This window comes from Neomonachus schauinslandi, chromosome 6, assembly GCF_002201575.2.
Source record: "Neomonachus schauinslandi chromosome 6, ASM220157v2, whole genome shotgun sequence".
Lineage (NCBI taxonomy): Eukaryota > Metazoa > Chordata > Mammalia > Carnivora > Phocidae > Neomonachus > Neomonachus schauinslandi.
In genome coordinates, this window is record NC_058408.1 from 1,132,991 (window position 1) to 1,156,428 (window position 23,438).

The following is a 23,438-nucleotide window of genomic DNA, read 5'->3' on the forward strand; positions in this document are numbered from 1 at the left end:
TTCCTTCCTTCCTTCCTTCCTTCCTTCCTTCCTTCCTTCCTTCCTTCCTTCCTTCCTTTCCTTTCCTTTCCTTTCCTTTCTTCCTTCTTTCCTTTCACTGTGACATTCTTCTCAGTATTGCATTGAGATCCGGAAAGCTGTCTTCCTCTCTCTGCCTCTGCTGATGAGGATACGGTTCCTGGCATCCATGTCTGCGGCCGTGACTGCGCTGCGGGCCCAGATTTGTACCCCTCGTCTCTGCGCCCCAGCTTCTTAGCACCTGACATGTACCAAGTGCAGAGTGCTCTGCCAGGCCCTCTGTTGGGCACTGGGGCTGGAGAGCTGGCGGCAGCTCCAGCCTGAAAATGTAGGGTCTGGAGAGTGGCCGTCTCAGGCTTGAGCACGTGGTTATGGGCACTGCTGTCCCTTCACCTCTCAATACTTGCAAACTGGTTACCGCCCCCGCCCCCGCCCCCCACTCCTTGACTCTGTCTCTCAAGAGTTGTCAGGTTGGGAAACTCGGGCCTTGCTGAGCTGCTCCCTCTCCAGTGGGTGGGGGAGAGGCCGGAAGGGACCACCGGGACCCTCACGCCCCTGGGGAGCTGCAACGTGCCCCTTCAGCCCGCCCCTGCCTGATGCCTGCAGGCTGCTTGGAGGAGACGCCGTGGTGAAGCTGGAGCTCAACGATTACCTAGACATCTTCTGCCCGCACTATGAGGGGCCAGGGCCCCCTGATGGCCCCGAGACGTTCGCTTTATACATGGTGGAGCGGCCAGGCTATGAGGCCTGCCAGGCCCAGGGGCCAGGAGCCTTCAAGCGCTGGGAGTGCGCCCTCCCCTTCGCTCCCTTTGGCCCGGTTCGATTCTCTGAGAAGATTCAGCGCTTCACACCCTTCTCCCTTGGCTTTGAGTTCTTGCCTGGAGAGACCTACTACTACATCTGTGAGTGAGGAGGGGCACGCTGGTTGTCCCGGGCAGGCGGCGGGGGGGCATCCTGCCATCGCCACAGGTGGGCAGAGGGCCTGAGGTGGGGCCTGGGAATGAAGGGGGGGGACCTGAGTCTAAACTGAGTAGGGGGACATCTAGGGGAGTCTGTAGAGAGGAGGAGAAAGCAAGAGGAGCTAGGAAAGGGGCCGTGGTGGAAGGCACGGCCGGGGCCTGGCACCAGGGTGTGGACCAAAAGTGAGGGGAAGCTCTCCAGGGAACTGCAGGGAAGACAAACGGGAAGGGTCTGAAGGAGTCTGAGGCGTGCAAGCTAGCCTGTGCTAACTGCTTCCTCCCAATTTCCCACCACCCAGCGGTACCAACTCCCGAGAGTTCTGGCAAGTGCTTGAGGCTCCAGGTGTCTGTCTGCTGCAAGGAGAGCAGTAAGTGGGTCGGGGTGCGGGGGGCCACCCTTCTGGTGGGTGTGGGGTCGTTGGAGTGAGGGAAGCGGTGGAGAGAGTCTGGGAGCATCAGACCCTGAGGGGTCCAGGTCGAGCTTTTAGCTGTGGCCTCTGATTCCCCATTTCTCTCTGTGGGAGCTTCCACTCTGCCCCTTTATGCTGGGCCAAGGAGATGGCATCTCCAGGGCAGTATCCTTCGAGGCCTCAGCCGTGGTGGGCTGGGAGTGAAGAGGCCAGGGGCAGGGCAGGAAGGAGGCTGCTGAAGGGGAGGGTCCCTCAGTGCTGCCCTCCCTCACAGAGTCAGAGTCAGCCCATCCTGTTGGAAGCCCAGGAGAGAGCGGCACATCAGGGTGGCGAGGGGGAGGTGCTCTCAGCCCCCTCTGTCTCTTGCTGCTGTTCCTGCTGCCAATTCTGCGCCTCCTGCGAGTTCTCTGAGCCAAGCAGACCCCTCCTGCTACGCCCAGGAGCCAGAGCCCTCCCGAGACTCCCTGGAGGAGGGGCCCCTGCCTCTCGAGCTGGGAGCAGTCAAGCCAGCCAGACCAACGGAAGAGTGACGGGGAGGTCAGAGGGTCTGAGGTGACCCTTCCAGGGGCTGGCCCCTCATCACAGGCCGAACCGGAGCTGCATACAGCCCTGGGCACCCTGGAGCCCAGGCAAGGCAAATGTAGGGTCTCCGTCAGCTGCTTTGACGTTCTCATCCTGTCCCCCCCAGAAAGACTGGGATTTGGTGGGATTGAATCCTTGAGTCTGTTGGGGCCAAGACCGAAGACCTGGGGACAGGTGGATTGCCAGACCAGGGCAAGGGAGAAGGCCTGCCATCTGTGCCCAGTACTCTGTGGGCCTCTTCCCTGGGGCAGCATCTTCCCCTCCCCAGGGGGTCACTCACTTGTCTTCTATGAAGACGGACTTGCTATGAGGTTGAATATCATGCCAGTTTGTATTTTTATAAGTGTCCGGACCAAACCGTCAATAAACCACCCAACTTGCGGTTGCTCTCCCCCATCTACCACCCTCTGGCCCCTTCCCTGACCCCGGGACGCCCCGCAGCCTCTGCTCTCAGCTTCACTTGGCCTGACCTCCATGTCAGCTCCGCCCAGGCCATGCCTTCCGGGCGGCCGTGGGCACCCCTCTGAGCGGTGTGCGGTGGGAGCCAGCGGCACCCTCTCCCACCTCCCTAGCAGGCTTCCTGAGCTGAGGAGGGGGCAGATGCTCCGGACAGCCCACCCACTTGGGGCGGTGCCCAAGCCCCAAGCAGGGCGTTGGGGCAAACTCCAGGGCCGCTAGAGAGTTTCAGAATGCCTGGGTCCCTGCGAGCCGGGCATCCTTCCCCCTCCCCAAGGGCAGTCTGGGCGGTGCCTGGTCTAGAACTGGGAAGGTGGGGTCAGATCAAAGCCTCCTTCCCCAGCGGCTTCTTTGTTCTTCGCTTTTATAAGGAGGAGGGGGTGGGGCCGAGGAGGGAGCGCCCCCTTTGCTCTCAGCCCCACACTGCCTCTCCCACCTCTGGCAGGCGAGGCTATGATCCACCCCCCCCCAAGCCCCACCAGAGCCCTCTTTCTGAACGGTGTCCTCGGTGGAGCCAGGGTGAGGGGTGCCCCTCCCCCCGCCGCCGTGCCCCGCAGCTCCCGCTGGCATCGTGCCGGCCCGCCTGGCACCGAGCCAGCGATCGATAGGTGGACGTTGTGCTGATTAGCTCGGCCCGGCTGCGGCAGCGAGAGGCGGCGTGTGAAGCCGCGGGGGGCGGGAGACTGACAGACGCCGGAACCCGGGAACTCGCGGGCCCCTCCCCCACCCCTGCGCACCCCGTCAGACCCCGCTCGCTCTCGTTCGTTCCACTGCTCTGCCCGAGGGGCGGAGGGCGGCACCGCGGGCGGAGCCGACGCGAGTCGACCCCTTCCCCCATTCGAGGCCGGGGTCAGAAAACGCCGCGTCTGTAGGTGCGCGTGTCCGCGCGTCCGCGCCCTCGGCCCCCACCGCGCTCTTCCGCGGACGCCGAGGGCCCGGGGCGCCCAGCGGGCGGCGTCTGAGCTCGAGCGTGAGCTGCGGCCCGGCCTTCTGGTCCTGGGTTCGAGTGGCGTCTCCCCTGTCATCTAGGAGGGGGTCCTGTGTCGCCGTGGAAACCGAGGGCACTGCTGCCTCGTGCCCTCCCCCCCCAGCAGAAGCCGTCGGCGAGGCGCGCGGGGCGACTGGTGACTAGGCCCTGCCCTCCACTGACGACGGTGGGGGTCTCCCCCCGACGCCCCACACCCGCCTCGCCCACCCAGCCGGGCGCGCTCGCTGCCTAGTGTGCGGAGCAGGCGGGGCGCGGGGCGCGGGCGGCGGGCGGGCACTCGGACGTGCGCCCTCGCCGGCCGCCGGCTCCCTGCAGGTGTCTGAGCGGACGCCTCGGCGGCAGGGCATCCGTGCGAGGGTCGCAAACTCCCGCCCGCCCGCCCTTTCCTCACACCTGGCCCTGCGCGTTCAGCCGGGCCAGCCCCGGGGCGCGCCCCCCAGAGGGCCAGGTCCGTCCCGGGGCCGAGGCGGGCTGAAGGTGCGGGGCGGCCTTCCGCGACTGGGCCCGACCCATGCGAAGGCCTCGAGGCGCGTTCCGGGGCGCGGTTGCAGGAGGCTGGGCAGGCCTGTGAGTTTTTGGGCGTCACCGATCTCCCCTAAACTCGGCGGCGCTAGACGGCCCAAGGTGGGGCCCTCAATTCGCTAGGCCCGCCCTAGTCTCTCCCCAGCAGATGCGAAAACTGGTCATCTTTGCCTCACTCTGTCTCGTCGTCCCAAGAGCCTGAAAGACTCTGCGACCTGGGTCCTGCCCCACAATTTGCGGGGTTGCAAACCACCCTCTTTCTCTAGAAGCTAAACTCTGAAGCTTTGGTCTTTTTATGATGTGACCCCTCTCTCTCCTCTTTCAGTAGTTCGCTCCTTCCTTTGCTTATTCATTCATTCATCAAATCGGGAGCTCCCAGCGCGCCCTTCTTTCAGCCGGCCACGGCAGCTGGGGTCGTCGGGGGATTCCCAGCCGTGACGCAGTTGGAGAGGGCCACTCTGGCTTCCAAATACCCAACTGAATCCCGGGCCTTGGGGCATGAGGTCATCAGCGGTGATGCCCATTGGTTCAGGCCTGGACGTGGGGAGGGGGTCCCCATAGCAACCGACGGTGCGTCCGACCGTAACCTGGAGAGTGGTCGTTGCTTGAGCTCCAGTGGCAGCTTGGGTGGCTGTTTGGGTTGGGGGCGGGGAGACTGGATGGAGCTCAGCTTCCCAGGTCCCGCCGCCCTAGCCCAACCAAGCTCGTATCATTCTCGAGATCCTTTTTCTCCCTCCAAGTAATGGTCAGTGCCACTTACCCCAGGAAGGTTAGGGGAGGAGTCCTGGCAACACCGCTGGGGTCCTGGGTGCCCGGCTTCCACCACATGGAATGCTTCTGAGATCCTCCTGGTCTTCTGCATATCATCTGCATCTCATTTGCATTCTCTTCATTTAAGGTCAAATTGAGCAGACATCTCTACATCCCCAGCCCTGGCACTTGTCTGTATCCCGACTTTATCCCTTAGCAGCTCCATAATTTCTCTCTCCTTTTCCGGTTCCTTACCCCACCCCTCTTCTAGCCTCCAATGTCTCCTCCAGTGGGAGGGGGAGCAGCCTAGCTAAAGCAGAAAGAAGTCTGCCTCTCCCTCTGGATGTTTGTTGACAGATGGGGAGGGCTGGTCTGTACTGCCTAGAGATTAAATTGGCAAAGCAAATGGTGGGGGAAGGTGCCCCGGGGCCGGGTCGAGGGTCTCCAGGGCCAAATCACCCACACTCCCGGCAGGGTGCTGGAACAAGGGCTGCCTGCTTCCAGCGAGGGGCAGGCCTGCCCACCTGTCTGGTGCCAGGCCAGCTTCCTTCCTCCAATTAAATACTAATGAGGTGTCATTAACCCTTAGTTTGCCTGCCAGCCCTCCGGTGGAGCGCAGATTCGCGGTCTCCCAGCGAAGCAAGAGGGAGGCCCTTTGAAGAAGCTCAGAGGTAGTGGGGCCCCGGGGCCAGGAGACCCGCAGGCAGGGCCAGAGGTGTGAGCAGCGGGCGCTGGTTATCCTGCGTGCAGCGGAGGCGCTCTAGACGCGGGTGTCCCCCCCTGTCTGAGTGCGCTTCTTCCTGAGTGTATCAATGCAACAATTTGTTATGAATCACCTTACCTACTCCTGCTAACTCAACACCAGGCTGTGTGCTGCAGGCTAGGGATGTGCATTTGCATCAGACAAGATTGCTTTCCCTTAAGGAATCTTTAGATTACTCAGGAAGACAAACTGGCCAACAAACAACTATAATGCCAAGTGCAAATGCTACGACGGAGCTACATACAAAGTGCCATGGGGAAATGGGCTGTCAGAAGAGACGTGAGCTTGAAGGACAAAGTTTGAGGCAGGGAGGGGCTGTGCAGACCTCATAAAGCCTGTGTGTGTGACTCAGCGTGGGCCTGTGGTCAGGGGTGTTTTCAGGACTGCTGGTGTTTGCCCTCCCAGAGCTGTACATTTTGCATCTGTATATATGTGTGAGCGTGTGTATGTGTGTTGTCTGCATCTCTCTGTGTCTGGAATCCCTTCTCCTGAACACACATTGTGGTTTTATTACAGATCAATGTTTGCCGTGAAGCTCTTGTGCAGATTAGCCTGGACCTGCCCAGCCCAGGGGAGGGGCGTAGAGAGAACTGATGCTGGCTCTTGGGGAAGGGGTGGGCAGGCACCATCTCCACACTTGGGGGCCCAGACTCTTGGCTCCGCAGTTGGCAGCGGCCTGCCACAGGAGGCAAAGGGCTGGGCCCCCGGGCTGTGGTAGGGTGTGCCCAAGCTGTAGTCCCCTCTGGCCCTGGCTCCCCAGAGGAGACAGGGGGGTTACCGCCACCACTCCTCACCGAGATCTCAGGCCGCCCTCCCCCAACTCGTTCTGTCTGCGGAGGAGCAGGCCAGCTCAGACATGTCTGCTGGCTCTCTCCTGCAGGGAGCAGATCCCTTCCAGAGGACTCTGGAGGGCTGGGGAATGCTGGAGCCTACTAGGAGGCCCTCAGAGGCTCTCTCCAGCCCGGATTCCCCCACCCACTCCAGGGAGCTACTTCTCTGGGTTTCACCCAGACGTAGCCACCTTCGCCAGGGATCCTCTCAATCGGTAGGCAGAAGGTGGGGGCTAGGGTTCTGGTGATGAGGATGGGGCAGGGTGGGGGCTGAGGCTACTCAGAGACCGCTGCCCCAGTTCCCGCTCCTTGAAGTCACTTGCTGGAAAGCTCAGTTTTGGTGGCGGGAAGAAAAGAGTCTGGATCTTGGCAGTTTTAGGGGTTATGAAGAGGCTCTGCAGTCTGAGGAGAAGGTCAGGGACCCCTCCTTCCACACTGTCAAGGATGGGGACTTCCTGGTTTGGGAGGAAACTTGCCCTCCCCCTGATTCCATCTAACTTTTCTGCCCCATCCCACTCCCCAAGCCCTGGGCCAGCTCTGTCACCATGACAGCTTTCAGAGAAGCTTGGAGAGCGGGAGAAGTTATGGAACAGCCAGTTCAGGGCTAGTCTCAGTGGGCAGAACTCAGGAGAGAATCCCTTAATAATAACGGTGTTGGGGGCCGCCGGACTGGTGACTCTCGTGGGTGTGAGTTTGAGCCCCACGTTGGGTATGCAGATTACTTAAAAATAAAGTCTTTTTAAAAAATAAATAAATGGGATGCCCGGGGGGCTCAGTCGGTTGGGTGTCTGCCTTCGGCTCAGGTCATGGTCCCAGGGTCCTGGGATCGAGCCCCACGTCGGGCTCCCTGCTCAGCGGGGAGCCTGCTTCTCCCTCTGACCCTCTTCCCTCTCGTGCTCTCTGTCTCTCATTCTCTCTCTCTCTCAAATAAATAAATAAAATCTTTAAAATAAATAAATAAGTCAATAAATGGGTAAAACTAATTGGTGATGAGGCCCCCATGAACCAAGCACCTCATGGGTCCTGAGCACTGTGCTAAGGGCTTCCAGACATGGGTCCCAATCTCAGCCAACTCCTGGAGGAAGGGTATTATTTTCCCTACTTCACAGATGAGGAAGCAGCCAGAAGTTGGGTGACTAGAAGAGCCCATGAGTGCTGGGACTGGGGCGCAACCTCAAGCCCACCCTGTCACTGCGAGGCCACACTCATCTTTTCCTGAAGCGCATTCAGGGGATTCACACACACTCTCACAGCACCCCGGAGATGCCTCCCCACTTCAGGCTGCGCAGCTTGTGGGGCTCATTACAGGGAGCAGGGCGTGACGAGGGTCAGAGGTTCTCACACCTTGACCGACCCACCCAGCCCGGCATCCTGGTTTCCTGTGTCCTGGACACACGGCGGTGGGCGTGCCGCGGCGGCCCCTGTGGCCGTGTGTGTGTGTGTGTGTGTGTGTGTGTGTGTGTGTGTGTGTGTGACTCCACGTCAACTCAGGACATGGCGCATCGCACAGCCATGCCGACAACACACTGGGGAGAGTCAGCCAGCAGGCACGTGCATCGCCCTCTTCCTTGGCACCCAGGTCTCCACGTAACCGCCATCCCGACGGCCTGCCTGCTCTGGGGCAGACGCATGGGCCCTGGGCAAGGTGCGGAACCTGGGAATATTTCATGTCTGGGGCAGGCGGCTGCCTCCCCCGCGCCCACACGTGCCCCGTCCTTCCCCTTGCAGGCTCCTTGTTTATTTGTTTAATGAATTATTTATCCATGGCCCCCCCTTCCCTGCTGGTCTCCCCCTCCCCCAGGCCCTAGCCTCCATGATTTATTGAACACATCTCAGCTCTGTGGTTGCCACCCAATGTCCTGGGAGCCGCCTTGGGCCACGCAGCCTGAGTACTCCCTCTGCCCCCGACCTGTTCCGCTCCCTGCTTCCTTGGCTCCGAGGGGGGTGGGAGTGAGGCACCATGTCAGAGGGCTCCCAGGGGTCTAAATTCAGTGTCCCTGGAGAGAACATGGCAACCAGAGGTGCACCAGCAAGACTGAGGCCCGGAGGGAGATGCAGGCTGAACCTGCAGGTAAGAGAAAAGAGGCCTGAGGCCCTAGAGGGAGGACCGCCCCCGTGGAGAGAACCCCAGCCCCAGCAGAGGCCCTCACCCTACAGACAGGTGTCTGTCCGGGCCCAGGCCTTAGACACCAGTGTCTCAAACCATAGCTTGTGACCCCTTGGGGTGGTGAAATCAAGAATAAATTTTATGTGTCTCAGCCACCTTTTTATTTAAGAAAAAAAAAAAAGATTTAAAACTAGAAGAGGATGGGGCACCTGGGGGGCTCAGTTGTTAAGCGTCTGCCTTTGGCTCAGGTCATGATCCCAGGGTTTTGGGATCGAGCCCCGCATCTGGCTCCCTGCTCCGCGGGAAGCCTGCTTCTCCCTCTCCCACTCCCTCTGCTTGTGTTCCCTCTCTCTCTGTGTCTCTCTCTGTCAAATAAATAAATAATATCTTGGGCGCCTGGGTGGCTCAGTCGTTAAGCGTCTGCCTTCAGCTCAGGTCATGATCCCAGGGTCCTGGGATCGAGCCCCGCATTGGCCTTCCTGCTTGGCAGGAAGCCTGCTTCTCCCTCCCCCACCCCTCTGCTTGTGTTCCTTCTCTCGCTGTGTCTCTGTCAGATAAATAAATAAAATCTTTAAAAATAAATAAATAAATAATATCTTTAAAAAAATAAATAAAACTAGAAGAGGAGAAAAATATCAGAGTGCATCCTCTGTAGTAAGGCTAACTATTGTTTCATGACACTTACTGTTCTGTGTGTGTGCGTGCTCACACGTGCACACGTGTGCTGTATTGTGAAATATACATTTGGAGCGCCTGGGTGGCTCAGCCGGCTAAGCATCCAACTCTTATTTTACTTTATTTTACTTATTTATTTATTTGACAGAGAGAAAGCACAAGAAGCGGGGAGCAGCAGAAGCAGGCTCCCTGCTGAGCGGGGAACCTGATGTGGGACTCAGTTCCAGGACCCTGGGATCATGACCTGAGCTGAAGATGCTTCACCGACGGAGCCACCCAGGCGCCCTGCGTCTGACTCTTGCTTTCAGCTCAGGTCATGATCTCAGGGTTGTGGGATCAAGCCCTGCATCGGGCTCCCCACTCAGCGGGGAGTCTGCTAGCGGTTCTCTCTCCCCCTCTCCCTTTGCACCTCCCCTGCTCGCGCTTGCTCTCACTCTCTCTAAAATGAATAAATAAATCTTAAAAAAATAAAATAAAATATACATCTTACTGTGGATCACAGTTGGGAAAAATTTGAGTGACGGTTATAAACAGAGACCTGGAGCCCACTGATGACCCAGATGCCACAAAAAGAGGCCTCGGCTTCAGATCAGATCCCAGGTGTATAGACAGTGACCGCAATCTTCTACACAGAGACCCAATCTCCAGAGAGGCCAAGAGCCCCTGACTGGAGGCCTAGGGGCAGGCGTGTGCATCACAGCTGGATTGGAGGTCCATATCCCACGTCAAGACTGCCACTTAGTTTACAGTTTGTGCAAGGCACCAAGGAGTTGCCCACGGAGCTAGTAAAGGGTGCCATCAGCTCAAGCTCCCTGACCAACTTGGAGAGACACATAGGGCCACCTCCTGCTGAAGGAAACAGCGCGTTTGTTTGTGCACAAAGGCACTGCTTGCAAAGAGATGCACCCTAAAGACTGCGTCTGCACAGAGGGTGCTTATCCTGAAACACACCAGATAGAGCACCAGATCTCATAGACAGAGGCCTGGGCTCTATAGAGAGTGTCTCGGAACTTAAAAACCTGATAGAGCTGCTTAAATCCTAGAGAAAGGGCTCAGTGATGGGGACTGGGTCTGGTGGTGCTAGTTTCTAAACAGGAGTATCTGAGTCCTGCAGGAAAAGACTCACATCCATAAGTGGGACCCAGATTCTACAAAAAGGGATTTAAGGCTTCTAAAATGAAATCTGAACTCCTAGACCAAATCAGCAAGCTCCCATCCATATGTAAATGGGCAGCCCCTCTGTCAACTGTGGACCCTACAGAGAGAAGCCTCCCTTTGCATAGCAGGGAGTGTGCGGGGCGGAGGAGGAGGTGGGGATTGGGGCACCTGGAGTAGGTAGGTTAGCATCATTTGGGTGACACAAATCTCCCTGGGGGGTGAGGAGTCTGGGGGAAGAGAGAGCTGTTTGCAAAGTCCCCCATTCCCCCCTCAAGGGGCCTAATTTATCTTCTGGCTCCTGAGAAGGGAGAGAAGATCTCCTGGGGTGGAGGGGAGTGAGGGAGGACAAAGTCTGTTCTAGCCCGGCAGCAGCTAGGCAGGAGGCCCATGCTGAATGGCACCATCCCCACACCCCCCACCGCAGCACCTGAGGACCCCTGTCCTGCCAAGGATCAGCAGATGGAGGGTGCCTGCATGTCCTCTCTCCTGAAGTAAAGGGGAGAAGAGCATCACACCAGCCTCCCCGGGCACAGGTCATTGGTGTGGATTGTCAGAACCTGACCTGAGACCTGGTCACTCGTAGTCTGAGCCTCTCCAAGAGAGAAGAGATGAGAGCTGGGCACCCCCTAGGTCTGGATCCTAGACCCTTTCCCTCAACTTCTACTTCCTGGGCAAAGAAGGAACCAGAGGAGAACAGGGAACTGTGGTGTCACGGTGCATGTGGGTCTGTGTGTGAGTCCCTGCGTGTGCATGGTCTGGGGTGTGCTCCCATGTCTCTGTGTGTCTACACATCTCTGGTTGTCTCAGCGCCACTCCCTGTATGTGTTGGCCAGGCGCACCTGTGTGTGTAAATGTCTGTGTCCAGTGCTGCGTCTCTCTGTTCCCTGCGTCTGCTCTCATGAATGTGTGTGTGCCAGGTCTGTGCTTGGGCGTCACTGTGGGGACAATGTCGGTGAGAGCTGGAGCCCAGGATCTGCCTTCCCGTCAGTGCGCCCAGCAGCGACTAAGCTGGGGGACCCCGCTGGCTGCACTGGATGGGCCCTGCTTGAGCGTGAGTGAGGGATCCTCTATAGGTTCTCTAGCTGACTCTCCTGCACACCCAGTATGGACATTCTCAGGGCGAGCTCCTCTCCCTCGCCTCCAAGAAAAACAAGCCTCATGCTCCTCTGGTGGGGGCTTTGGGTCAGGAGCGGTCAGGTCCTTGGTGCGCACTGAGGCTTCTCCACCCTGCAGCCCCCGGCCCCCTTATTCACACGGGAAGAGGACCATGGAGGGAGCGGAGGGCAGACTGCTCAGAAGGAGGGGGGGGGGTTGTCTAGTTCTACTATGAAGCGGTCCTGGACCCCCAGCTCCTTTTCAAATCCTCCTCACCCCATCCCAGGGATGGATGTGCTCACAGGAGGTCGAGACCCCGGTCTGGGCCTCCCTAATCCATCTCCAGGGAACTCGAGACTGGGCGGCAGAAGGCCCGGGACCCGCGGAAGCAAAAAGTAAACCTAGGAGGGAGAGAGGAGGCGCGCGCCGGTTGTTCCCGAGGGGACAGCACGGTCCCCACCTCCCGAGTGCCGCGCGCTCCGGGCCGAGCGGGGCGGGGCCAGGCGGGAGCGCGCCCGGGGCGGGGCTTCGGGGGCGCGCCCGGAGGGCGGAGGGAAGGGCTGGGGGCGTGGCCTAAGGCCTAGGGGCCGGCAGCGGCGGCGGCGGCGGCGGCGGCGGCGGCGGCGGCAGGGAGCTGGGAGGCGAGAAGCCGGGCGCGCGGGGCTCAGTCGGGGGGCGGCGGCGGCGGCGGCTCCGGGTATGGCCGCGGCTCCGCTGCTGCTGCTGCTGCTGCTCGTGCCCGTGCCGCTGCTGCCGCTGCTGGCCCAGGGGCCCGGGGGGGGCGCTGGGAAACCGGCATGCGGTGTACTGGAACAGCTCCAACCAGCAGTGAGTCGGGGGCCCAGGGAGCCCAGTGCGTCCCGCGTCTGCGAGAGGGGGAGCCGGTGGGCCCGGGAAGTCCCGGGGGCCCCGGGGTGGGGGTCCTGGGAGGCACGGCCGGGGGCTGGGAACGAGGGAGAGGGGGACACACTCCGTGGGCGTCTGCGAAACTCGCGGGGGGGCGTCTGAAAGAGGCTGTTGAGGTCTAGGGTCGAGGACTTGGGCCGTGCGGAGGAGGCTGCTCGGGGACACGGCACCCCACCTTTCTTCTCTCCGCACCCGCCGCTGGAACAGCGTGCCCCCATCGCACAGTCCCCCATCTTCACCCCCTTCAGCCATGCTGGGCCGTCGCACGGGGGGGGGGCAGGGATGACCTGTTTTCAGCGGTGAGGCTTTCGAGGGGTTCTGTCTAGGACTCCTGCTTTCAAAAGTGGGGTCCAGAGCTGAGGCAGGGAGTCCGGCCCAGCACCTCCTCAGAACGAAGCCGAATGGGTTGCCCTGGTTGTGGGGAAAAGCCAGGCGGGGGTGAGCTGGGCTGGGTCGCCGAGGCGGGGGTCCTGGAGGTGCTGCTCGGTGGGGATGGAAACGTGGGGTACCGGTGAAAGAGAGAGAGGCCCGCAGATGTCGGCATGTCACACACGCACACACACGCCCGGCCTGGGGACGGCGTGTGGCTCCAAGTGTGAGCAGGCGTGCGCGGCTGTCAGTGTGCGTGTGTGTCTGAGTGTGTGATTTGTGTGTCTGCGTCGGCGATCGTCTGGGGGTGGGAGCGGGCGGCGGGGCGGGGAGGGGGCTGCGGTCGCTGTCCGCGTGGCCGGCCGCGTCTGGGCTGGGGTGGCTGCCGGCGCCGCCGCGGTCTGGGCGGGTGTCAGGGCGGCCGTGTGGTTTCCCGGGGTGTGTGGCGCGGCGGCTGGGTGCCGGCTGCGGGGCCAGGTCCCCAATCTGCTCAGTCCTCCCTGCCCTTGTCTTCTCCCCGCCGTGCCTCCGTGTGTGTCTGTGTGTTGGGGGCATCCCTAGGGACGCGGGGGTCACTGTCACACCTGCCTAGGCGGCGGCGGCGGCACCGCCTCGGGCTCCCCACCCCGGGGGGCGACTCGGGAGCAACTGGCGAGGCCCCAGGGGAGGGCACCGGGAGGGCCGGGCGGCCGCGACCCCCAACCTCCCGGGGGAGGGGCTGCCGCTCGCCGCTCCGCTCTTTGTTGTTTGGGGCTCCGCGCCTCCCCCTCTCTCCCTGCTCGCGCCCGGAGTGTCAGACTGGGGGTGGGGATGAGCCAACGACGCCCCCCTCTCGCTTCCCATGGAAACCTCGGGGGTGGGGATGAGGCCCCTCCCCCCCGGAGCGGGACTCGAAGAACTCCGGGGGGTGCTGGAGGCTGACTCCCCGTTCTATCTAGCTCGTCCCCCTCCCCCAGACTCACACGTCCGCCTCCCCCCGCCCCTCTAGAGTCTGGCGGGGAGTGGAGAATACGCAGGTGAGGGGCCCCGGGTTCCCACCACCCTCGGGGCACCCCCGCGTTCTTAGGGTAAGCCGGAGCCAGGGGTATGCGGGAACGGCCGGGTGTGGGGGGGAATGTTGTTGATCAGGTTCCCCTCCCCCGCATACACCTGGGCTCAGGTGAAAGCCCTGGGAGAGGGTGGGGGAGCCCGGTTCCGGGAGCCTCCTTTCAGTCTTCCCCGCTCCCCCGCAGGTCTGGACCGGCAGAGGTGGGAGGGGGCGCGCACCCGGCTGGGAGGACGCCGCCGCCCCCGCCTCGCTTCCTCGGCCTTTGTTGCCGCTGCGCCCGGGCTCCCCGGCTCCCTCACTGCGGCATCCGCGGCCCCATAAATCGTGAGAGCGACGTGCTCCGGAGCCGGGAGTGGAGAGGGCCAGGGAGGTGGGGGCGGGGCCGGGCCGAGCCACGGGCTCCCGCGCCCCCTCCCCCCGGTCACGTGAGCTGGGCGCCGGGCTCCCACCCCCCGTCACGTGCTGAGGGTCTCTGCCCCTTGGGGTCACGTGGAGAGGGTCTTGCGACCCCGCCTCCTGGGGTCACGTGGGAGGGTGCTGTAGGACACGTGCAGAGGCCTCCTTTGACAGTCCTGGGGGCAGTGCCCTGCACAGCGGTCGTGATCTCGCCCCTCGTCCACCCACTCAGGCCCTCCGTTTGATCCGCTGTAATTGGAGAGACCAGTTCCCAACCTGGCCCAGAAACTAGGGATGGAGGGTACTATACTGGAGGGAAGAAGGAGAATGTGAGGTCGAGGGGTCCCCTGAGCCCGGAATTGAATTTGGGGTGGGGGTGGGAGGACCGGCTGATAGCCACATGTATGCCCCGCGCTTCCTTGCTTCACAGAACGGAGCAAGGCGTTGTTATTCGCCCCTAACTCAAGAAGCCTGGGGAACATCTTTCTCTAGCCGTCTCCCTACCTCTCTCTCCCTGAAATGTTTCTGTTGCTGATCTCTCTTTCATTCACACGTTCATTCAACAAATATTTATTGAGGCTGTACTACGTCCCTGTTGGTCTTTCCCTCTGCTCGTATTCTCCCTGCCCCCGAGCCTCTGCCCCGTACCCCCTTGCCCGCCACTGAGAGCCGTCTCAGTCTCTGCTGTCTGGGGGCCTCCCCGATCGGCCCCCACGTCTCTCCCTTTCTCCAAGCCTCCCTCCGTTCCCATCCTGGTCCTCTTTCTCTCCGATTCTGGGCCCCTCTCTTTCGCTGTGTCTCGCCCTGTCCCCTCTCGGGGACCCGGATCTGTTAGTCTCCCCTCTCGCTGCGCGCGTCTCCTCTCACTCCGTTTGTGTGTCTCGCTTTCGGCGGGTCTCTCGCTCTTCGCCGCCCCTGCAGATCAATAAACCTTCGCCGCCGCCCGCCGCTGTCGCAGGGAGGGGGGATGTGGGGCGCGCTGCCTCTCCCCCACCCGACGCCGGCCGGAGAAGCCCGGCCCCGGGCCGGGGACGGCGAGACCCGGCGGGGCGGGGCGCCGAGAGCGCCCCGAGGGGTGCGGGGGTGTCAGCGTGCACGCGCCGCCCCGCGAACGTTCCCGCCACCCACCCACCCCCAGCCGGGCGCGCGGACCCCACGCCGCGCGCACGTGGTCCAGCCTCGCCTGCTGGAGCGAGCGGCGCGCCGCCTCGGGGCCGCGCGCTAGAGGGGAGGAGAGCCCGGGTCGGTGTCTTGCCATCCCTCCTCCACTTCTTTAGCTCTGCATCCCGGCTTCTAGGGGTGGGGGCAGGGATTAAACAAGTTCAGCGCCCCTTGGGATGCCTTCCCTACTCCCTGGTCTTGTTAGACACCCTGTTTACCTGCCCCTAATTGCCCCGCGGGGAGAGGTTTGCTCCTTCCCTGCTCCCCCGCCGCCCACCCCAGCAGGCTCGAGCAGGCGGGGCACTGAAGGAGTGACAGAGAAGGGTCGGAATGCGCCCCGGAGGCGGTGAGAGCCGGGAGAGACGAAATAACGGGGTGAGGGGGCACCCCTCCAGGTGGGGTGTGTGAACACTGGCCTTTTTGCGAGAGAGGTGGAGGCCAGTACGGGATGAAGGGAGGAAGAATAGAGACCTGTTTGAAGGGGCAGGCACACCCCAGGCCCCCGGGTCCACCCCTCCCCCCCAGGGATGGGGAGCTGGGGCCCTAGAGGAGGAGTCAGCTGTGGAGCTTTGCTGGGCCTAGTGGCACCTTCCTCTCCTCTGCCAGGGCGGGGAGGATGACAGATTCAATTACAGCGCCCAAGCCAAGCAGACACCTCACTCAGGTCTCCCGGGACTTTTGGCTGGGGACTCTGGCACCCAGCCCCCTGCCCACCAGATACAAGCCGCTGTGCCTCCCACATGCCCAGCTTGGGGGGCATTTCAGGGGCTCTTCCTGCCACCCAGCCCAGGAAGAGGTAAAAGATGGCTTCTCTTCCAGGTGCTCACCCAGCTGCCTTTCTGTGAGGCTAGGCCCCGCCCTGTAGAGGAAACTGAGGTCACCTGTCCCAATAGCTCTGGCCATGGCTTACTGCTTGCTGGAATGGGCAGTGCCCCAGCAAGAGGCCACTTCGGAGCAGGGCTGGAAACCCAGGTGAGGCTCAAGGACGGAGGCTCCAGGGTGGCTGTGCAGTGGCTTTAGGCCTGGCCCCCTAGCCCTGGTGGCCCCCTCCTCAAAGCCTGTGGGGAAGGAACAGTAGACTTGGAAGTTGGGGATCGAGAGGCAAGCCACTTGGGGATGGAGAGGCAAACCCAGGTGGCGCCAGGAGCCAGGCCTGGTCTAACCCGTTTTCCTGCTCCCAGTGCCCCAGGCCGAGACTCCTGCCCACCTGAGTGCCAGGGCCAGGGAGGGGCCTAAGTGACCCATCACTCCCGTGGGAACCAAGTGGGACTGGTGGCATTCCTGATGACTCAAGAAGGCTGTGCCCATTCCCACTGAGGTGCCCAGGCACCAGCTCTCACCTCTGCCTACTGCTGGGCTTGGAAGGGAGTGCTTGGGGAGGGGGCGGTACAGGCCAGGCCAGGCAAGTAGGCTAAGGTGGGGAGGGACCCTCAAGGCTCCACCCAATTCAGAGGCCTCCAAGCATGTTTCCCTAATGGATCCAATTACTATTTGTGGCACTGGGAGGTGCTTGGTGACATGGGGAGCCAGTCCCTCCCTCCAGGGAGTTCCCAGGGACTAGGGACCCCAGTGGTTTGACATGCTGCTAAGTACCCCAGGCCTTCTGTGTCCACCATGTTCTCTCCCTGCCAGGACGTGTGCATTCCTACCCTAAAGAAATTGGGGGAAACTCTTTCCTACTTCTCTGAGTTTCTTTCTCCATTCAGATGTTTTTCCCATTCCCGCACCACTCCGCGCCACCATCGAGGGCATTAAGACCAACACTTTGATGACGACTGGCAAGGCAGGTGGGGATTACAAGGGACCCAGCGCCCGCTTCTGTGTGCCCTACAAGGACCGAGGAAGTAGGAGGCACAGCCATCTTGTCTGGGCACTACGCCCACTACTCTGCCTCGCGCCATTAAGGGGGCAGTGGTGCCAGGCTGAGGAGGAGGATGTATAGAGATGGAAGTTTTGGCTGGTTGGCATGATACCCCGTGGAGCTTTGGTGTTGAGCCCCTTAGCTTCCCGATTTGTTGTCTCACGTTATCGGGGACCTTCATTGCCGGTAATAGTGCAGAGAGGGCATGTGCCTGGGTGTGTGGGTGTGTGGGTGGGTGTGTGTCTGGGGGGCGGGTCACGGGGGTGGAGGGGGCAGGGAGAGAGCTCGAGACGGCTGGGGTCAGCCCATCCTGGCATGCCGCCTGAGTGGACGGTGGACATATTTGTGTGTGCGCCACGGAACGTGTGCGTGCACATGCACGAAGCCTCCAGACGTGCGTCCGTGAGCTCAGGTCCTGGCTGACTGGCCTTGGGGTGGACTGGCAGCAGCAGGAAAGCATGCCGGGGGAGGGGATGCAGGGTGCGCCTCTCTGGGAAGGGCTCCCTCCCACTCTCCCCCTCCCCTTCCATCCCCTACCACTCCTCCCGGTGGGGAATTGTGGGGGATGGACGGAGGAAATCCGGGCCTGGGTCTGGGAGTCGCTGGGGCCTGCGCCGTTTCTGTGGTAACCAGAGCGTACGTTCCCTTCTCCCCCGCCTCTTCGCCTTCGGAGGGAGGCCGGGCTTCCCTGCGCCTTTGCTGCCCTCTGGTGGCCGCCAGGAGAAGGACAGCACAAGGCGTGGGCGTGGAGGGCGAGCGTGGGACTGGTGGCACTAGGGCCCTGGGGACAGGGACAGGGACCGAGAAGAGAGGCAGATCCGAAGACCCTAGGGGAGGTCTGCGGAGCGGCGACGTGGGAAGAGGGCTGGCGTGGGGTTTCTTCTCTCTGACCCGCTTCCTCTCCCCCGCAGCCTGCGGCGAGAGGGCTACACGGTGCAGGTGAATGTGAACGATTATCTGGATATTTACTGCCCCCACTACAACAGCTCGGGGGTGGGCCCCGGGGGCGGGGCGGAGCAGTACGTGCTGTACATGGTGAGCCGCGCCGGCTACCGCACCTGCAACGCCAGCCAAGGCTTCAAGCGCTGGGAGTGCAACCGCCCGCACGCCCCGCACAGCCCCATCAAGTTCTCGGAGAAGTTTCAGCGCTACAGCGCCTTCTCGCTGGGCTACGAGTTCCACGCCGGCCACGAGTACTACTACATCTGTGAGTGACGGCCGGGGGGCGGGGCCGGGCGGGGTGAGTGACAGGGGCGGGGCCCCGAGGGGCCGGGGCGGGGCCTAAAGAGCGTACCCGGGAGACGGCCAGGGGGTGGGGCCCCGGGGGCGGAGCTAGGGAACGTATCTGAGAGACGGCCAGGGGTGGGGTCCCCGGGCGGGCGTCTCGGGGTGGGGGCGGGGCCGGGGAAAGTGAGTGAGAGCCAGGGGATGGGGCCCGCAGGGCCAGTGATGGGGGGTGTGGGGGTGAGCCTAAAAGCGAGGGTCAGAGTGCCGGCCAGGGGTGGGGTCCGCAGGGGCTGGGGCGGGCCCACGTGGCGGCCACGTGGTCCGCATCGCTGGGCTCGACAGCCCGGGATGCCACGTGGGGCCTGGCGGCCTTAGGGCTTCGGCTCGGACGGCGTCCGAGTCTGAGAGAGGTTTAGTGACAGTCCGAAGTTTGGGTCGCAGGGTCACCGCTCCCGCGAGGAGCGTTCCGGAACTGAGACCTCAGGGCTCGGGGTTTCTTGAGGGCTGGGACCAAAGGGGCTTCTCGGGCTGACGGCGGAGCCGCGGTGACCCGGGGCCGGGGCCGGGGAGCCGTGAAGCCGCGTCCCCGGGGCAGGGGGCGGCGCGGAGGGGCGTGACGCGCGAGAACGCAGCTCAGGCCCCGTCTCGTCCCCAGCCACGCCCACCCACAGCCCGCACTGGAAGTGTCTGAGGATGAAGGTGTTCGTCTGCTGCGCCCCCAGTGAGTGCCGTCGGCGCCCAGCCGCGACCGCGTCCTCGGCTCCCCGCTTCGGGGCTCCCCTGGCTCCCGGGGGCGGGGGGGGGGCCCAGGAGCGGGGACTCGCTCCCCAGCTGTAGCGGTGGGGGGATCCTGGCCCTGACTCTCCCCTCCTCTCTCCCACCCGCACCCCGGCCCGCAGCATCGCACTCCGGGGAGAAGCCGGCCCCCACCCTCCCCCAGTTCACCATGGGCCCCCATGTGAAGATCAACGTGCTGGGTGAGTCTGCGCAGCGCCCTCTGGTGGCCACTGCTGGAACCGCAGCCCCCTCCCCGGTGCCTGCTCACCTTGCATGCCTTACGGGGGCACGGACCCCTCCTCCCCACCCCACCCCGCCCCCGTGGGTGCTCACGTCCCGGCTGCACTGCTGCTGTCGCTGCCGCGTGCCCCGCCCGCGCGCGCAGCCCCGCCCTCACCAGGCTGTCTGTTCGTCTGCCCACAGAGGACTTTGAGAGGGAGAATCCCCAGGTGCCCAAGCTTGAGAAGAGCATCAGCGGGACCAGCCCCAAGCGGGAACGCCTGCCCCTGGCAGTGGGCATCGCCTTCTTCCTCGCGACGCTCTTGGCCTCCTAGCTCTACCCGCTCCCTTGGCGGGGAGACATGGGGCTGGGAAAGGGCAGGGAGACTTTGGTCTCTCCGAGAGAAGCCTAGCTGTGGGGCCTGGACCCCTGCTCCGGTGGCTGGAAGCGGGGTCTGCACCATACATCTGTGCCCGTGCCCTTTGCCCCCTCTCTCCCCTCGTGGGGCACTGTAGTGGACCAGACACAGGGACAGCCACGGGTCCCGGGTGGCCTGTGGCTCTGGTACCTTTCTCTGACCCCGGTACCCTCCCCTGTTGTCACCACCGGAGACAAATATGCCCCAGAGAGAGCAGATCCAAGCATGGGAGGCATCCCCCTCATTCTCTTCTAGGGGCGGAACACAGGGAGGGGACTAGATGGGCGAGGGGGTGGCCCACGGCCCCCCCTCCCCTGTTTACAGCAATAAGCACGTCCTCCTCCTCCCACTCCTGCTCCCGCTCCCAGGATTGCGGTTTGGATTGAATCCAAGTTTACAAGTAGACACCCCTGGGGGGGCGGGCAGTGGACAAGGGTGACAAGGGATGGGCACTGGGGTGCCAGCAGGCATGTACAGACTCTATATCTCTATATATAATGTACAGACGGACAGACTTTCTCCCCCTCCTTAACTCCCTGACCTTCCTTGATGTCCCCTTCCAGCTTCGGACCCCTTCCCCACCAGGCTAGGCCCCCCCACTGGGGGACCCCCTGGCCCCTCTTGTGTCTTCTGTGAAGACAAGACCTATGCAACGCACAGACACTTTTGGAGACCGTGAGACAACAATGCCCCCTCCCCTCCAGCCCTGAGCCGGGACCCAAATCCCATGACCTTGCCCTGCCCACCCTCTGTGGCCCCACCCATCCTCCCGGGCCTTTTTCAAGTGCTTTGGCTGTGACTTTCATACTCTGCTCTTAGTCTAAAAAAATAAACTGGAGATAAAAATAACTAAGTGTGTGTGATTTCAGGGGCCATAATCCTTCTGGATGCTGGTTAAAACCCACATGTCACGGGCGGGGGGCCGACTCTGGGGCCAGAGGGTCAACTGAGCACCTTCTGTGGCTCAGTCTCCCTTGAGGAGGCAGCTCTGTGTGGTGAGAGCCACAGGGCCTTGGAGCTGGGCCGGGCTGCCTTTGGGCAAATCATTCACCCTCTGCGAGGCTCACGTTTCTCCTCAGAAGCTTGAGTCGGGCTACCCGTCTCTCAGGGCCGGGTAAGGATGGAATGGTAGAGGAAGCATCCAGCGCAGGACGGTTTCTCCTTCCTTCCTGTTCCACTCTGCAATCGGGGTCTTGATTGGGGTCTCTGGGTTGCAGGGGGGTTGTGAACCTAGATAGGGAAAAAAATCACATCTTTGTTTTCACTCACCTGTAACTGAAATTAAACATTCTCTTATGTACTTGGGCAACAAGCCAAAATAGTTTGCAGAGGGCCTGGGTTTTTGTAACCAACAGAAATCACAGATGCTTTCAGGCTGCATTATAGTTTTTGAAGCTCTCTCAAAACACCATTTGTTCTCATCACTACTTTGAAAGGACCGGAGTTGTTATACCGTTCTTGTTTTTAATGTGTTAATAAAGAAGCATATATATTACTACACCAAAAAATGTAAATGTTTTGGTAACTGTGTTTCCATATAATTGGTTTCCTTTATAATCCTTTGTGATGTTATTCATCTAAACCATTATGGCCCAAGGGCTGAGAGTGCATTGGCGCTGGGGTCCCACATAACTCCAGCACCCTGCATCTGTCGGGAGAGAAGAGGAGGCAGAACGCGCCAGACAGAGGAGGGGGAAGGGCCACATGGCCCCACCAGGCTGGGTGAGGTCAGGCTTGTACCCGTGGTGCTGTGGGGGAGGGGAGGTGATGACAGGAGCCAAAACCTGCCAGGGAGGGGGTCCTTACTGCCAAGCTGTGCAGCTTTGGGACTCCATCCCACCCCGGTTCTCTGTGTGCGCAGACTGGGTCCTGGCTGAGGGCCCCTCCTCGCCCCTGTGGCTCCTGCCAGCCGCATCCTGAGAATGAGCCCCTCCCCAGCGGCAGGGACTGGGTCTTCTTCCCGCTCTGTACTCATAAAATAGGGGAAATGGAATTTCCGCTGGACCGTGGCAGACAGGGAGACGTGGGGTGGGAGGCAGTGGGGAAAGAGCCAGGGCAGCCGGGGCACCAGTCTGAGGCTCCTCACCCAGAGACAAGACTGAAAAGATAGGCTCATCCATTGCAATCATTCGAGGATTCCATCGACACTTCCTGAGCACCTGCTGAGTGCCAGGCTCTGGCCTGGGTACTGGGGATGCCAAGACACAGTCTCTGCCCTCACATAAGCTCATGTTAGCATGCGCTGATAGGTGAAAAGGAATCAGTAACACCCACACACGGGTAGGACAGTGTAACCAAGTGTTCCACAGTTAAATGCCAGGGGGCTGTGGGAACATGGAGGGAAACGTACCCTCATGCCTGGAGACACAGGGAAGAGGCTGCTGGGAGGGGGAGGCACACACAGTTGGTACCCAACTGGGGAGAGCAGGAAAGGCCTGGAAGGGGTCACAGCAGTGGGCCTAAGCTGCAGGCCCCTCACATCCCAGGGCCACACGGGACAGTGGAGGGCATGCTGTGAGGCGGCGCTTGGTAGGCTCACAGTCCGCCAGGTGGCTCAGCCAGTTAGACGTCTGCCTTCGGCTGGGGTCATGGTCGTGGGGTCCTGGGGTGGAGTCCAGGAGGGCTCCCTGCTCAGCGGAGAGCTTGCTTCTCCTCTCCTTCTGCCCCTCCCCCAGGCTCATGTTCTCCCCCCACAAATAAATAAAGATGTTATTTATTTATTTGACAGAGAGAGAGAGCGAGCGAGCGCACAAGCAGGGGGAGCAGCATAGGGAGCGGGAGAAGCAGGCTCCCCGCTGAGCAGAGAGCCCTGCTGGACTCCACCCCAGAACCCCGGGATCATGACCTGAACCAAAGGCAGATGCTTAACCAACTGAGCCACCCCAGTGCCCAATAAATAAAATCTTAAAAAAAAAAAAAAAAATCCAGCCAGCCAGAGGGAGGGCCAAGCCCTGGGGGCAGGAACTAGAGCGAGCAAGCCAGCTTCCACTTACTGAGCACCTACTATATGCCCAGCAAGGCACCCAGTGTTTTCCGTGCGCTGGGAGTACCATGCCCCTGGAAGCCTCACTATCCCCAAAGCATAGATGGGAAGGCTGAGGGTCTAAAAGGCCACGTCCCTGGATTAGGGTCACAGAGGCCTGGCACACGGGACAGGGCCCGGCAAGGCTGGCATTCGGAGTGGGTCTGACTGTCGCCACGCTCTGCCCATTGGAACCCCTACCACCACCTTCCGCCCCCTCTCCCCCAGACTCCTCCAAAGTCACGTGGAGTCCGCAGAGAAAGACATCAAAGGACCTCCAATCCGGATTGGGTGTACCAGTCTGAACCCCACATCTTAAGGGCAGGAAAACTAGGGGCGCCTGTCTGGCTCAGTCAGAGGAGCGTGCAACTCTTGATCTCAGGATCGTGAGTTTGAGCCCCACGTTGGGTGTAGAGATTACTTAAATAAGTAAGGACAGGACAGGAAAACTAAAGCTCAGAAGGGCGAGTGACTCAGCCTATGCGGACAGGTGACAAGGCAGAGAGGCACTGGGACTCGGGTGTCCTGAGCTCCCGTCCCCTCCACCCCTCCACTGTGCTGCCAGGCCCCAGGAGAGACTGACAACTTCCCAGGGATCCAAGGCTGATACTTGAAACCTCTTAAACCACCCCAAGCAGTGGCTAAAGAGAAAGGACCATTTCCCCTGTAGCTGGGGCTTCAGCCAGGGGGTCCTGTGCGGAACTCCCCTCAGACAAGCTT

The 23,438-nt window shown here is 61.5% G+C and overlaps 2 protein-coding genes and 1 long non-coding RNA gene across 5 annotated transcripts in view; all 3 read left to right on the forward strand.

Annotated features, from left to right (window-relative positions):
* The window catches only part of EFNA4 (ephrin A4), a 4,739-nt gene extending 2,186 nt beyond the window's left edge, over positions 1-2,553 (forward strand). The window contains exons 2-4 of one of the 3 annotated variants that reach the window (XM_044915856.1): positions 625-920; positions 1,277-1,345; positions 1,828-2,553. In XM_044915856.1, the coding sequence (XP_044771791.1) occupies positions 625-920; positions 1,277-1,345; positions 1,828-1,943 (481 nt within the window). In that variant the 3' untranslated portion in view covers positions 1,944-2,553. Of the gene's footprint in view, positions 1-624; positions 921-1,276; positions 1,354-1,661 lie in introns of all 3 variants that reach the window. The other 2 variants (XM_044915855.1, XM_021682159.2) reach the window with 2 other exon arrangements.
* A 9,387-nt stretch (positions 2,554-11,940) lies between these two features.
* Positions 11,941-19,914, forward strand: EFNA3 (ephrin A3). Its single transcript, XM_021682157.2, is given in 6 exon segments — positions 11,941-12,081; positions 12,083-12,141; positions 17,966-18,261; positions 18,937-19,002; positions 19,181-19,258; positions 19,482-19,914. Coding segments are annotated over 6 exon segments (699 nt in total). The 5' UTR covers positions 11,941-12,012; the 3' UTR covers positions 19,613-19,914.
* On the forward strand, positions 15,060-16,951 carry LOC110573568. Its single transcript, XR_002479913.1, has 3 exons — positions 15,060-15,539; positions 16,013-16,165; positions 16,900-16,951. It is a non-coding gene; the product is annotated as an uncharacterized LOC110573568 (long non-coding RNA).
* Positions 19,915-23,438: the final 3,524 nt, after the last annotated feature.